We start from the raw sequence: 15505 nt of genomic DNA, 5'->3' as shown, positions 1-15505 counted from the left end.
GCTAATCTGCTCTAATTAAAAATAAATTAAAAAAAGTAGCTCTGTGTGCATAAATAAAGACAAGTCAGACTCAAACATGGAAGAAAAATACATCAATAGACTTTTATTCATTCATTCTCACTTGAAACATTTTCTTGAATTGGTCGACTTTGTTTCACATTTTTTCCCCCAGACTCTGCAAGTTGTAAAAACACTCAGGTAGTGTGTATAAAAAAAGAGGGCACCACCAAAATAAAGACCGTTAATCCAAACACACACACACACACACACACATAAAATGTATTCTCTCTCTATAAGATTTCCAAATGTGTACACACATATATAAAATACATTTTAAAAGTGATGGTTATTTGTTTAATATAGGGTCTTAACCACAATCTGTTCTATTTGCTCTAATTTTTTTTCCCCCCCTTTGCAATGATCCATGAAGGTTTCATGTTTAAAAAGAAAAGTCGACTCGCAAAAGTCTTTCACAGAAAGACTCAGGAAAGGCAACGATGTAAGGGACTACTGCCCTGCCTCTGCTCAAAAAGAGAGGAAGAAAAGCGGAATCGTCTTCCCCTGACTGGAGCTCAGAAGCAACACTGCTAACGAAAAAATGATTGTACATCAGCAGCACAAGCGCTAATGACATATGAGGGCAGGAAATAAATTAAAGCTGCTGAAAGAAAAACAACAGCATTACCAATGTGATGTGTGCGTTAGTCTTACAAAAAAAAAAAAAACTTCATCTACTATCAGAGAAAACATCCATCGATGGCAATGTTCGTATTTCCTTCAGACATCATCTCTGAGCTTTAGTCTGTCTGCAATCATCATGGCATAATATGGCACAATAAAACTAAGTTCTGCTACCAGTCTTTTTTTGTTTGCTCTATGTACTTCAGTCCACTGCAAGCAAGAGCACGGCCGATCACTGGGTTCATTAAATAGTCCATTCTAAAATAACAGACTTTCTCCAAGCCTCCAATCTTCGAGACATGTTACAGGAAAATGCTGCAAAACAAAAACGGTACAAACCAAGCGAACAGCCGAGATCCTGGAAAGGCTGTTAAATAGTTTAATATCTTTACATTTTGTCAGAGTTCTGAGGCGAGTCTCCGACTGAGGACCAAGTCTGAACACAGGCCTCGCTGCTGCTCAAAACTCTGCATCGCCACACACAAAATAAATGAGGAACCAAGAAAAAAGGCAGACGACAATTTTTACTACTACACAATATTTAACCAAAAAAAAAAAAAAAGCTTGACGTTCTGAATCCAATGAAATCAGAAATAAAACAGATGAAGACAGAGAGCTGCAATGATGACCAGTCTGTGTAGTGATGCTTAACAGGGACGACAAGAAAGCTAGCTCCAGAGCCCTGCGTAATTTCCATGTAGCCCAGAGCAGAGAGGTCCTCCAGCCACAAACAGCTTGGTTCCAGAGTCATCATAGCAGTGTGTGTAGACGGCATTGGGAAAGGAGCTGATATCCGAAAAGTAGCTTCTCCACGTTTCGTCATGATTCTAGGACACAAAGAAATGGACAATATTTGTTTATGACCTTGATCCTAAAATGTCCGGTAGGCTTCAAAACCCATTCTTGATATCTCGAATCAGGATCAGTTACAGATTCTGAACTCTCAGAATGCCTTAATCAGAAAGAATCATTCAGGGTCAGGCTTATTTCGCATATCTAAGCTGCTTAATTTAATCCTTCTCGAATGAAATGACTCGTTCGAGTTATTGTTCCTTGATTACAGTTCAGCAGGTTTCTTAAGACCAATTCTGTGAGCCAAGAACTTGGGACTACCAGATGTGATCTTAGATTCCATCGGTTTGTTCTCGTGTTAAAAAGTGAGGAGAGACAGAACCCAACCCCCAAAAGAGAGCGATCAAGAACAGGACAGACTGTGGCCCTGTTCTCACCTGGCATTAACATGTGTCCTCGGTGACTACATTGCAAGCCTTGAAAATGCATTGTGATTCTGATCCCTCAAAAAATAAAAATAAAAAAATAATTTGGAGATGGTCTGAGGATGCATATGACCACATTACATTTAGAGCCTGAACACGAACACATCTTGATGCTTCCTGGACAGCAAGACGCCCAACTAATTGACTAGACGGCAAATACGCAACCATTGCGAGACTTCGGGGGGGGGGGAACAAAAAAAAAAAAATCTCAAATGGTAGAGCTTTCTGCTGTTAGACTAATGAATAAAGCCAACACTATAACAGCACAGACAAAGGCAGCTACTTTTCCTGGTTTCATCTCACATTCATTTATGAGCTTCCTTAGCAGACCACACATTTAAGATGTTTGAAACAGTCCATAAAAAAGGTACACGAGATGATTCATGGGACATTTCTGCCTGAAAACAAACACACGTTTCAGCCTTTCTCCACTGGAAACGGTGTATGAAATCTGATCACAAGTGATCACTGGAGATTTGTTTGTAATGCCAGGTGTGAATGGCCATGGGTCTCGGCTGTCTGCTTGTGATCCGATCACCCAAGGCACATATTAATACTAGGTGTGAACGAGGCCAAAGAGGAAAAAAGGCAAATTAGGAAACAAAAACAAGACAAACTGACAGACTGTGAGGAAAAAAAAAAGAAGACACAGACAAGTAAGACCAGTGTACATTTCTGCATCAAATCTACGCTAGAGGGTACAGTGTAGCCGTGTACCCTATACTGTAGCCCGATGTGCATCTGTCCAGAAATCCAACCATGCATCACGGTGAAAGAGAACTCATGTTCCGCTTTTCTATGCGTAAAAGCAGTAAATTCCTGTTTGTTTTATGTGATAGCACCTCCTAGAAGAGACGCACATCTTACTGTATGTGCAAGCATAAACGCTTCACCTTGAGCGAGTGTCAGCGTAGATACGACAAGTATAAATCAGCCTCGAGACAGAAAGAGACAGAAACACGGAAAGAGATGGACAGGGTAAGATATGATTTTTTTTTTCCTTCTGCAAAACTTCAGACATGCATTTTAGCATTTTAAATTATGTTCTAAATACTAATTGTTGGTCTAATATTGTTAATTATTATACATACAGGACACTTTCAATGGAATAAAAACATGTTCTATTCCCTTCTCACAAGCTTCATTCATTTGGTTTGATAACATGCAATATTGTTAGCGTATCGCTTATCCTACGTGTATTACGTCACTCTACCCAATGAAGAATGAGCGTTGAATATAGTTTATGATATTGCATGGTTGTCAAGACATGACGTTACATGTCGGAGACGTAAAACTTCCGTGCTAGCGAGCGACTGGGACAATTTGTGAACAAACATGGCCGCCAGGTTCGCTTCATTAAATACAGAAGACGCTGAGAGAATTTTGAAAGAGAAAGATGCGCTGAACACCCGAAAGGAATGTATTATAATAATAATAGGCTTTTTTTGTGGCATATCAGATAGATTCCATTCAGCTAGCATGAGTGAGTCGAAGAAGAGTTCAATATTATACTTGCTGAATGGAATATATTGATATCCCACACAATGCCAGCCAATATTATTTAATCACTACTTAGGGTAATATGAAAAACTGAAATATAAAAAGCTATAAAATGAATATAAAATTTTCCGTGATCTAATTAGTCTTGGAAAACATGCTCTCTGCTCTGAGTCATGTAATGCTGAGAAGATCCTCCTAGAAGGCAAGAACAGCCATGGCATGTCACCATACCCAGATTTGTGCCCATGATAGAATGAATGTAAACCTGTGTCTACAAACATACATACAAGATTATAATACAATGAGCTCTGTACCAGCCAGCCTCTCCCTGTGGTGAGCTTGAGGATGCCATCTGCAGGGGTCTTCCGGTACCCGCCGGGTGAACTGGATGGACCCTCAAGGAAGCGTTGAGCCCTGATGTCATAGAAGAGCAGGGAGCCTTGGCCTGTGCCGACTGTCACAATGTGCTCATAGAAGCTGACAGAGCGAATTCCTGTTCACGTAATATATATAGACACAGGATTTAGTGACTACAAAAACGTTTATTTAAAAAAAAAAAAAACGTGAATAACAAAGTACGATTGTGGGACATACCACTGCCACGTTCTCTGGAGCTCACAGACTTTATGTTCTGGGAAGACTGACGAGGATCAAGGAAGGACACGTGAGCCTGGGAGCCGACCGCATACACAGACCAGTCCAGTCCATATGCCAGGCACACGTTCTCCTTGCAGTAAGGAAGCTTTGTGGAGAGCTCCTGAGAACCAAGAACAGGAGAGATAAGATTTACAGGAATAAATGTAGAAGAGGGCTGTGCTGCAGAAGGAAGAACTCTCTACCTTACACAGGTTGTCCTCCGCCTTCCATAGATGAAAATAGCCATCTAGAGAAACAGCACCCAGCTCCTGAAAGAAAAATGGTTAATACATAAAATTTGCACAATTTTTCCATCAAGTAGAAGCGATGAGGACAGAGACTGACCTTATGGCTGTTGTTGAAGGCTAGGGCACGCACTTTGCAGTTATGCGGGTGCGTGTACTCCTTAGGGATGTCTTTAAGGGCACGGTGGGAGATGTGGGCATAGCTGGGGACCCCTTCCTCAGCCTGCTGTTTCTCTGCCAGACTTAGCACCTCTTCAGAGACCTCCCAAAGACCCATGGAGCCATCCCGGGAACCTAACACAAAATACACCAACGAGAAAAGCTTTATGCGGTAAATCGACAACACGGAGTGCGTCACGGAACGTCAAAGAAGAACGTGTTGTTGCCTGAGAAAATGCTTCATGTGGTTTAAGAAAAACCCACTTCAGATTTTCCTTAACTGAAATGCTTCTCTTTTATATGTAAACGAATCACGAGTCGCTGCATTTTTAAATATTCTAATCCCTGAAGAATCAAAAGGGACAAAACTGCATTTAAAGCTTTGTTTCTAACTGCGGCAGAGAGTCTCTCTCCGTCAAGCATAAATCAGTTCAGGTGTATAATCATTCACTGTGAGGAAAATCAGTTAGAAAACAGACCGTATTTTTTTTTTTAAATAGCATATACAGTGGGGCAAAAAAAGCATTCAGTCAGCCACCAATTGTGCAAGTTCTCCCACTTAAAAAGATGAGAGAGGCCTGTAATTTTCATCATAGGTACACTTCAACTATGAGAGACAGAATGGGGGGAAAGAATCCAGGAAATCACATTGTAGGATTTTTAATGAATTAATTGGTAAATTCCTCAGTAAAATAAGTATTTGGTCACCTACAAACAAGCAAGATTTCTGGCTCTCACAGACCTGTAACAACTTCTTTAAGAGGCTACTCTGTCCTCCACTCGTTACCTGTATTAATGGCACCTGTTTGAACTCGTTATCAGTATAAAAGACACTTGTCCACAACCTCAAACAGTCACACTCCAAACTCCACTATGGCCAAGACCAAAGAGCTGTCAAAGGACACCAGAAACAAAATTGTAGACCTGCACCAGGCTGGGAAGACTGAATCTGCAATAGGTAAGCAGCTTGGTGTGAAGAAATCAACTGTGGGAGCAATTATTTGAAAATGGAAGACATACAAGACCACTGATAATCTCCCTCGATCTGGGGCTCCATGCAAGATCTCACCCCGTGGGGTCAAAATGATCACAAGAACAGTGAGCAAAAATCCCAGAACCACACGGGGGGACCTAGTGAATGACCTGCAGAGAGCTGGGACCAAAGTAACAAAGGCTACCATCAGTAACACACTACGCCGCCAGGGACTCAAATCCTGCAGTGCCAGATGTGTCCCCCTGCTTAAGCCAGTACATGTCCAGGCCTATCTAAAGTTTGCTAGAGAGCATTTGGATGATCCAGAAGAGGATTGGGAGAATGTCATATGGTCAGATGAAACCAAAATAGAACTTTTTGGTAAAAACTCAATTTGTCGTGTTTGGAGGAGAAAGAATGCTGAGTTGCATCCAAAGAACACCATACCTACTGTGAAGCATGGGGGTGGAAACATCATGCTTTGGGGCTGTTTTTCTGCAAAGGGACCAGGACGACTGATCCGTGTAAAGGAAAGAATGAATGGGGCCATGTATCGTGAGATTTTGAGTGAAAACCTCCTTCCATCAGCAAGGGCATTGAAGATGAAACGTGGCTGGGTCTTTCAGCATGACAATGATCCCAAACACACCGCCCGGGCAACGAAGGAGTGGCTTCGTAAGAAGCCTTTCAAGGTTCTGGAGTGGCCTAGCCAGTCTCCAGATCTCAACCCCATAGAAAATCTTTGGAGGGAGTTGAAAGTCCGTGTTGCCCAGCGACAGCCCCAAAACATCACTGCTCTAGAGGAGATCTGCATGGAGGAATGGGCCAAAATACCAGCAACAGTGTGTGAAACCCTTGTGAAGACTTACAGAAAACGTTTGACCTCTGTCATTGCCAACAAAGGGTATATAACAAAGTATTGAGATGAACTTTTGTTATTGACCAAATACTTATTTTCCACCATAATTTGCAAATAAATTCTTTAAAAATCAGACAATGTGATTTTCTGGATTTTTTTTTTCTCATTTTGTCTCTCATAAATTACAGGCCTCTCTCATCTTAAGTGGGAGAACTTGCACAATTGGTGACTGACTAAATACTTTTTTGCCCCACTGTATTTAGGCAAATAAAAACATCCTAACACACAGTCACAATTAACAGTTAAATCCTGAGCAAGCGTTACAATTTCCTGACTTGGATTTAATATCCTGTTGAAACACTGAACAATGGGTCTAATTTATCAAGCTGGATATGAACAGATTTCATGTAACTTATTAATATGCATAAATCAGAGCGCTTACACAAAAAAAAAAAAAAAAAAAAACTGGTATTCATAGGGAAAAAAAACCCAACCACAATCCTGTAAATTCAGAGGGGGGAGGGGTTCCATGCCCTACTTGTGCACCTCAGAGTGTGCAACCTTTGACTTGATGGACTTAATCATAATTTGCATGGATTACTGTACTTTTCTATATGGAACATACTGGCAAGTATAAATTGCTTGTTTTTATTATGTTTACAGCATTTAGCAGACATCCATATCCACAGCATTTTATAGAAGTTTGGAAGCTTTGGCGTCTCAAACAAGCACACCTCATGCTCGTTCACTAGATCAGGGACTAAGGATATCATCAGGAACATTTTGTTCGATAATTCTTTAATTAATGCCAGTAATATGTAAAAAGGAGAAAAAAAAGTGAGCCATCACCAACCCATAAATTAAGACAAAATCAAACGAATCATTTAATTACAAGAAAAGAAACAGCGTTGTATAAACAATATGTCTGCCCAGAACTGTAAACAAATGCCCCAGCTGATAGAAGAGTTAGCGCTCTATTTATTATTACAGAAGGGTTTGTTTTTTTGCTGTAGTAAAGATTAGTGAAGTTATCGTAAACATGACAGTTAAACACTGAGGAAAAACTGGTTTCAGCTGACTAGCCATCATGACCAGATACAAAACCATAAGCTGATGATTTTTGAGCTGTTTAGTTCACGTCAGCATTTTTTCCTACTCAAAAAAGGCCAAGGTCAGCTTATAGCTGCTGTTTTTCCTTTTCCATGGTTCACAGATTTGTTGTATGAAGGATTAATGGCTGCCTGCTCAGCAGATATAATCAGTCTGAATGAAAGCCTGTTACCTGATACAGCCATGGTGTCACTGATCCAGGCAATGGAAAATATCCAGTCATTGTGACCATCCTAAAAAATAATAATAATAATAATAAAGAAAAAAATAATTCTCATTCTAGTGAAGGTTATATCAAAAAGACAAAACATACAATGCTAATTTTTTTTTTTTTTAAGTAAAACTAAAAAGGTCAACTGAAGGCAGACTCACATCACCGACACAGACGGGGTCGAGTGTGGGCAGTCGATAGACAGCCAAGCTGTTCGGGTTATCTCCTCCTGTGGCCAGCAGGGTGCGTGATGGGTTGAGCTCGATGGCATGGATGCCACAGCCCTGCTGGGCATCCAGTCCTCCAGCTAATCCCGGGTTTTGAAAGACTGGGTTGCCCATCGCACCCACGCCCTGGGAGCCTCCATTCGGTCCCTCTCTGTCCTTCAGCATCGGGATCCTAGTAATCTGGCCCGTGAGCACGTCGACCACAAACAACTGAACAAACAGAACAATGGGGGGGGGATTTATAGTGACTTTTTTTAAAAATCCTTTATTTTACCAGGAATGTCCCATTGAGATACATTATCTCTTCTTCCAGGGAGTCCTGGCCAAGGTGGCAACAAATAAAAAGTTTCAATACACAGACAGCATACACATATTAAAGTGCCATTCCACCACTGGATGTATTCTTTGGCATAAAATACAATATATATTTTATGACAACATGACTAGACAGAGAAATCTTTTAGCTTCAAAATGATATATCAAACATAATTTTTTGACAAGTATATTAATTTTGCGACCAAAGTCACCTACCCTTTTAATTTCCGCGCGGTAGTGAAACGTGATGTCATCGGCAGGTTCCCCTTCTTGTGTACCACGTGTCGGTCTATTTTTAGACCAGGAAACCCCCAAAGTGAGAGAGTCATTTCTCCTCGTATATGGGGGCCAAAAAAATTGCGAAAAATTTTGAGTTAATCTTTCAGTTAGCTAGATTTATTGGTTTTAGCTAGATTTATTGGTATTATTTTTATCGCGTTCTATCCGCCATTGCTGATAATATGTGCCACGTCACACGGTACACAAGAAGGGGAACCTGTCGATGACATCATGCGCGGAAATTAAAAGGGTAGGTGACTTTGGTCGCAAAATTAATTTTTTGACAACGACAAGTATATTATGTTTGATATATCATTTTGAAGCTAAAAGATTTCTCTATCTAGTGATACCATTTATACATGTTGTCAAAATATATTGTATTTTATGCCAAAGAATACATCCAATGGTGGAATGGCACTTTAACATACAAGCACACAGGCATTCCAAAAAATTAAAATAAAATAAACACAGACTAAGCACATAGACATTCCAGATGTCAACATTCCAGATGTTATGGACAAGAAAAAATAAAAAATGAAGATAAGGGTTAAAAATTATGAAAAACAATGGCACTTGTGTGAGAACTGAGTTTAAAAGATTTTTAAAGACATTTAGGGAGGGTAGGGAGTCCAAATTTAAAGCATTTTGTAAGGTACTCCACTCGTGTGCTGCATATGAACTAAAGGCAGATTTGCCCAGTTCTGTCCGTGTAGGTGGAGACTGAAGGAGGAGTTTTACTGATGAACGTGTACTGTAAGTGTTAGTGCAGAGTGTCAGTAGATTGTATATGTACTGAGGTAGTTTACCCATTAAAGCCGTTGCAATAAATACTAGGCTGTGAGATTTCCTTCTTAGCTGTAGTGATGTCCATTGCACCATGTCATATAGACTACAGTGATGTGTTCTTGCTGCAGCACCAGTTACAAACCTCAAAGCAGAATGATAAACAACATCCAGCTTTTTCAGATAGGATGAAGATGCATGCATGTATATCACCATAATCTAATACTGAAAGGAAAGTGCTCAGTACTAGTCGTTTTCTGGCAGTGAAAGAAAAGCATTTTTTTCAAACGGTAGTAAAAAACTAATTTAGGACGAAGCTTTTTCAATATACTGTACATTCTATATGGACTTTTAGGAAACTACATGTGAAAAAAAAAGGAGGAGCTAAAAAGTGAGGACAGGAAGTAAGACGACAAAAAAAAAAAAAAAAAAGGCAGTGCAGTAACAGAAATGAAAATCACTCTCAATGTTTCACCGACTACATTCCCAGATTAGCACAGTGCTGCAAATCGTAACGTTCAAATCTCACCGTGTTGCACTTGGTCCCGCACACCACCTGACGCTGATTGAGCCACTGAGAGGCAAACACCTTGTTGAGGCAGCCCAGGGAGAACTCGCGCTCTCTGAGGATTCCGGGGATGCGTCCTGCTGCGAAGCCACGCAAGCTGCGCTGGAACTGCCATTCGTGCTGCTTCTGTGGACGAAACTCCCGTCCACGAATGGCGGACACCATTGACTGACGGCCTTGCCACCACTGCTGGGCATGACGTGATGAAGAGGATACACGGGCACGCTTATACACAGACTGGCACCAATCAAGCTGGGAAGATAAAAGGTGCAGGTAGCATTAAAATAAAAAGCCTATTTAACATCTTCATTTTTAATAAAACGAATATTAGTTAATAGGTATTAATTATACTTTAGTCCAACCTTTACAAATGGGGATGAATATTGTTTAAGAAAATTAAAACTTTTTTTTTTTTTAACTTAACAAAAGGAACAGCCATCCATTATCCATAATCGCTTATCCTGTTCTACAGGGTCACAGGAAAGCTGGAGCCTATCCCAGCTGATTATGGGCAAGAGGTGGGGTACACCCTGGACAAGTCACCAGATCATCGCAGGGCTGACACAGAGACAAACAACCATTCACACTCTTTCGTGGTCAATTTAGAGCCACCAATTAGCCTATCCTGCAAGTCTCTGTACTGTGGGGGAACCCGGAGCACCCGGAGGAAACCCACGCAGACACAGGGAGAATATGCAACCTCCACACAGAATGGCCCCCGTCAGCCACTGGGCTCGAACCCAGAACCTTCTTGCTGTGAGGCGACAGTGCTAACCACTACACCACCGTGCCGCCCCAAAAGGAACATTTAAGTTGATGAATAGGAAAATAAATGTTGCATTTTTTTGGAGAAAAAAAAAATTTTTTTTTCCAGAATATCACAGGAAAATCTAATTGTGAACCTGATAGCATGAATCGAATTATCAATTAATTGTATCATTACATGCCTAATTAACACACTACATATCATGACTGCAGTTTTCTATAAAACAATCCATTTTCCAGCAACATGGTCATACCATCTTGTGTGAAGCAAACACGAAACAGGGGGAAAATTCGTTTGTGTTCATTTATACTCGCTGTTCAATGTGAGTTTTATCATAAAGAATTTTCTTTAGTGATGACACGAGTCTGAGAAACTAACAGAGTTATATGGCACAGAAAGCTCATGAGAGAATTGTGTAGCAACATCTCTGTGTGCCACGTTTATCCAGTATTTATACTTGGAAGTATAAACCAACCAGGCTTTACAGCTATTAAAAAAAATAAATAAATAATTGTCACTTGCCCCTCTTGTAAAGTTAATCGCAGGGGTGTACTGATGCATCATGATGCAAAAAAGTGACAATGTGCGTCATGGAAAAAAGTGTGATATTCTATTAATTCTGGATTTAGTATAAGGGTCCAACTCGGCACAACTCAAAGCTAACATATAGGTACAGAACACGCTGGTCACATGATCACGTTCTTCCATGTGAGAATCACCTGCACTTCTGAAGTGATCAATAGCTGATAGCTTCGAATTGCAACAACTAACACGCCTTATAGATAGTTTTCACATGACGTCACAGAGTCGGGGATTCCCTAGTGGCGGCCATCTTGCGGGTCAAGCTTACCATACGGGTGACTGAGCACACATTGTAACGCGCGAGTACAAAGTCTTCAAAAGAACCCAAGCAGGCCATTTAAAGCTAGCAATGGTGCACACCTGTTGTATTCACGGCTGTCGTAATAGGTCAGATGATGAAGTCAAGCGGAGCTTTTATGGAATTCCCACTGTACGAGAGCACGAAGGCGAGCAAACAAAGAAACGCAGCATACAAAAGAGAAATCTATGGCTTGCGAGAATCAACCGCAAGGATTATCAGCCTTCCAAACACAGCAAAGTCTGCTCCAATCATTTTATAAGTGGTAAGTTGTTTAAATAAACAATCAATTGTGTTTAAGTTTGTTTTTGGAAACCAAAACATCACGTGAACAATCTCTGGAGAATGCCTAACTGGAACCACAAGTGTACGTTTACATTGTAATGTACACTTAATATCGTTCGTTTGTCACGTTTCTATTTGAAACTTGTCACTTCACTCACGCAAGGGTCATTTTTGAAAAACATTTTAGGTCTATTCTGTATGATTTAATTTGTGTTTGGGATGCAAACAGCGTGCCTTTTGGCGGATGCCGCCTGAATCGCGCAGATCCGATTTTTTTTTTTGGGGGGGGGGGGGGGGGCGTTGGAGTGTCTGATTATAATTTCAAAGTAAATTCTGTATTAAAATTACTAAATAAGCAAATCTGTTACAGTCCATGAAACAGGAAGTATAAGGATGAGAAAAAAACAGTTTAAATCGGAAAGCTGCGCACATTTGCGCAGCCCAAGCGGTGTGCAGGACTGCGCAAATGTGCGCAGCTTTCCGATTTAAACTGTTTTTTTCTCATCCTTATACTTCCTGTTTCATGGACTGTAACGGATTTGCTTATGTAGTAAATTTTAATACAGAATTTACTTTGAAATTATAATCAGATACTCCAACGCCCCCCTAAAAAAAAAAAAAAAAAAAAAAATCGGATCTGCGCGATTCAGCCGTGAAAAAGGCGGCATCCGCCAAAAGGCGCACTGTGAATATATAAAGTTGTATATATCGGACAGCCTTTAAAAAGTTTGATGAAGTCAGTTTCAGGCTTTGGAGCAGGCTTTGGCAGCCCTGCATAGTCACTTGAAAATGCATCTTTGTCCACTTCATAGGGGTCAATTCCCCCAATCAAGGCCAGTTTGGCTGCATACCGTTGTCGTGAGATGTCGTCTAATGTATCTATATACTTCTGTTTGCTCGATTTTGCCGACATTGAGCTTTATTTTAGAAAACTGACTATATAACTTCATAAATTCGTCCAAGATAACGTAGCCGGTAATGGCGATGGTCCGTTTTGTTTGCCCCACAAGATGGTGGCTGGAGGGCGTTCCCCGGAATGCCGTGACGTCAGTGAAAACTATCTATACTTTATACGGACACATGACCATGCTATAATGGTTACACAGAGCTCATCATTGGCTTTCAAACACCACTATCTCCACACCACTGTGATCTACATTACCTAAAAAAGAATCCACAGAAATCTGCCATTTGAGTCGACTTTGGAGCTCATATTTCAAGTCCCCATATCAGACACCTTGTTTATTCAGTCAAAATATTTTGGAAGAACGTTTTAAGTTAAGATATAGTGAACTTGTAGTACATTTTGTTTACAATATTAAACCTCTGTTGACATTACAGTTGGGGGTTAGGTGTCTTGCTCAAGGGCACTTCAGCCATTCCTGCTGGTCCATGGATTTGAACTGGCAACCTTTTGGCCCCAGAGCTGCTTCTCTAACCATTCAGCCATGGCTTCCCATATCAAAAATGCGCAATGTTTTGCATCATTAATGATTTTTGACATGGGAAGCCATTTCCTAATGGTTAAAGAAGCAGCTTTAGGACCAAAAGGTCACCAGTTTGATAGCACGGTTGCCTCACAGCAAGAAGGTTCTGGGTTTGAACCCAGCGGCTGGCAAGGGCCTTTCTGTGTGGAGTTTGCATGTTCTCCCCGTGTCTGCGTGGGTTTCCCCCACAATCCAAAGACATGCAGTAAGGTTGATGTGGGGTGGCCTTGGGCTGAGGAGCCCGTGAGCAAGATACCTGACCCCTGACAGCTCCCCGGGCCCTCTGGTGTGGCTGCCCGCTGCTCTGGGTGTGTGCGTGCGTTCACTGCTTCAGATGGGTTAAACGCAGAGGATGAATTTCACTGTGCTTGAAGTGTGCATGTGACAAAGGTTTCTTTTTCTCCTTCTGATTCCCGTAATAGAATGATTCAGAAGTTAAGAAAGAAGTCGTCAAATTGAAGCCACTTTTGAACCTAGCAGTATCATGAATCAAATCGATTCAGCTTTAATTCTGAAGAAACCTTCCTGACCATTACAAAAGCACTGACCATCAGAAAACGTCACACAAACGTCTCCTTACAGAAAAGCTTCACCATAACAACCAGAGGTCTTTATTTTGTATTAAATGTATTACTGAACAGTGATTGCCAGTGGAAAATGGAGCATCACCAAGTACTTCACAAATATTTTAACATAAACAGATTAAATATGAGGGGAGATAATGTCAAGATGGCTGATTTACAAAACATTTCACAAAAAAAAAAAATCATTCATAAAACATCACACCTGAATTTATACTGTACTGTAATCCACACAAAACACAGCTAACCTTGTTAGTCATCACAAACAACATAAAACCCAGATATTATTCCTAACTCAGCGGTTTTAACCTCTAGTTAGAGGTTACTAGTTACAGTTAACTCAGCAGCTTTTATTTATTAACTACCTTATCAGGTATGCTAGCACGTTAGCCTAGCTAATCAGGGTCAGAGGTGTTAGCCTGGTTATATAACCGGCAGTTTAGGTAGGTTAATAAGCGTTAGGGTCACTCAAACTGTTGGCTTTACACAGAGTCATTTACGTTGAAATGTACTTATTTTCAACTTCTTCAGAAGAATTCATTTTATTTAATTATAAGGAGAAAACCTGAATAAGGCTACAGCGCTAATTAGCCAGCTAGCCGGTCGCTGTTAGCAACAGTACAAGGAAACTCGTTGTTGTTGTTATTATGGTCTGGTCAGTATTAGCAGTGTGTTTTTAGCTAGTAAATATCTCTAGAAAGCTGTGAATTAATATTAGACCAGGTTAGAGTTCATAAAAACAACACTAATGCTAGTTGCATCCAGCATCTCGGTTTAGCCGAGACCTACCTGTTGTTCCTTGAGCTCCCCTGCCTTCCTTTTCCTGCTGACTGTTTTTCTCGCCATAGTCCGACACCACACAGGTCCCTCACCCACATGGAGGGAGACACCGGGAAGTGGAGCATATAACGGCGCTGAAAGCGTGGAGGTTTCTTCAACTGCTGGAGACCTTAATGTCTTCCGAGGCCTCCCCAGCTAGCCGAGTTGCTATGGCTGAACTGTCTGTGCTTCCTTCCTCGCACCGCCCTTCGTTGTTACGTCATAAACATCCAGCATTGTTTTATTTCTAATTCAAACGTTATTAGCGGCAATAGCGCCGTATCAAATACCAACGACAAAATAAAATAAAATAATAATAATGTGTTCAGTTAGAAATCCCCCTGGTTGAAATGTTCACGATAACGTTTTTTGTTTTTCTTTCGACTGTATTAATGACTTATATTTTTGTCTGTCTTTATTGTATAATAATATTAATAATAATAAAAATAATTTTTCCCCCAACCGTATTCAGATAAATTCCGCCTATTGGCTAACCACGTGCACGGAGCTTAAATAAGCTCTGCATTGATTGGACAGTTTATCTAGAAGGGCCGATGTGTTAACCAATCAAAACGTTGAAGGCGGGTCATTTCTTTCAATACGGGTGGGAAAGAAACACCGTACCTCTATTTCCAGTGTTAATCAGTGTGGTAGATGTATGATGATGATGATAGTTTATTTCGAACATGTAAACAAACAATGAATAAATAAGCAGAAAACAAGAAAAGCAAAACAGCATTTGCAACAATAACACGTAAAAAGCCACTAAATTAGAAAATAAGCCATAGGTAATAATAATATAATATCAAAATCAAAACTACAAACAAGGACGCACTAAGCAGTTTTGAGTTTACATGTCCGAAA

General features: G+C 40.5%; 1 protein-coding gene across 1 annotated transcript; it reads right to left on the bottom strand.

The window, feature by feature from the left end:
• Window positions 1-98: 98 nt before the first annotated feature.
• On the bottom strand, window positions 99-14837 carry dcaf12 (DDB1 and CUL4 associated factor 12). The gene is made up of 9 exons (XM_060934988.1): window positions 14612-14837; window positions 9785-10075; window positions 7813-8088; window positions 7613-7673; window positions 4440-4633; window positions 4298-4363; window positions 4053-4215; window positions 3773-3951; window positions 99-1508 (listed from the first exon to the last, which is right to left on the bottom strand). Exons 1-9 carry the CDS (start codon window positions 14666-14668, stop codon window positions 1350-1352), a joined length of 1446 nt encoding a protein of 481 aa, XP_060790971.1. The 5' UTR covers window positions 14669-14837; the 3' UTR covers window positions 99-1349.
• Window positions 14838-15505: the final 668 nt, after the last annotated feature.

Source organism: Neoarius graeffei, chromosome 12 (assembly GCF_027579695.1).
Source record: "Neoarius graeffei isolate fNeoGra1 chromosome 12, fNeoGra1.pri, whole genome shotgun sequence".
NCBI classification, from domain to species: Eukaryota; Metazoa; Chordata; class Actinopteri; order Siluriformes; family Ariidae; genus Neoarius; species Neoarius graeffei.
This window is presented reverse-complemented; position numbering and strand designations above follow the sequence as displayed.

What these genes read in the sequence shown, in the direction of transcription:
- dcaf12 (XM_060934988.1), bottom strand. Translation starts at nt 14,668, where the DNA reads ATGGCGAGAAAAACAGTCAGCAGGAAAAGGAAGGCAGGGGAGCTCAAG. An exon ending in CCTTCAACAACAGCCATAAG is followed by an intron (nt 4,364 to 4,439) that starts GTCAGTCTCTGT and finishes TTTTTCTTTCAG; the next exon opens with GAGCTGGGTGCTGTTTCTCT. An exon ending in CTCCAGAGAACGTGGCAGTG is followed by an intron (nt 3,952 to 4,052) that starts GTATGTCCCACA and finishes TTACGTGAACAG; the next exon opens with GAATTCGCTCTGTCAGCTTC.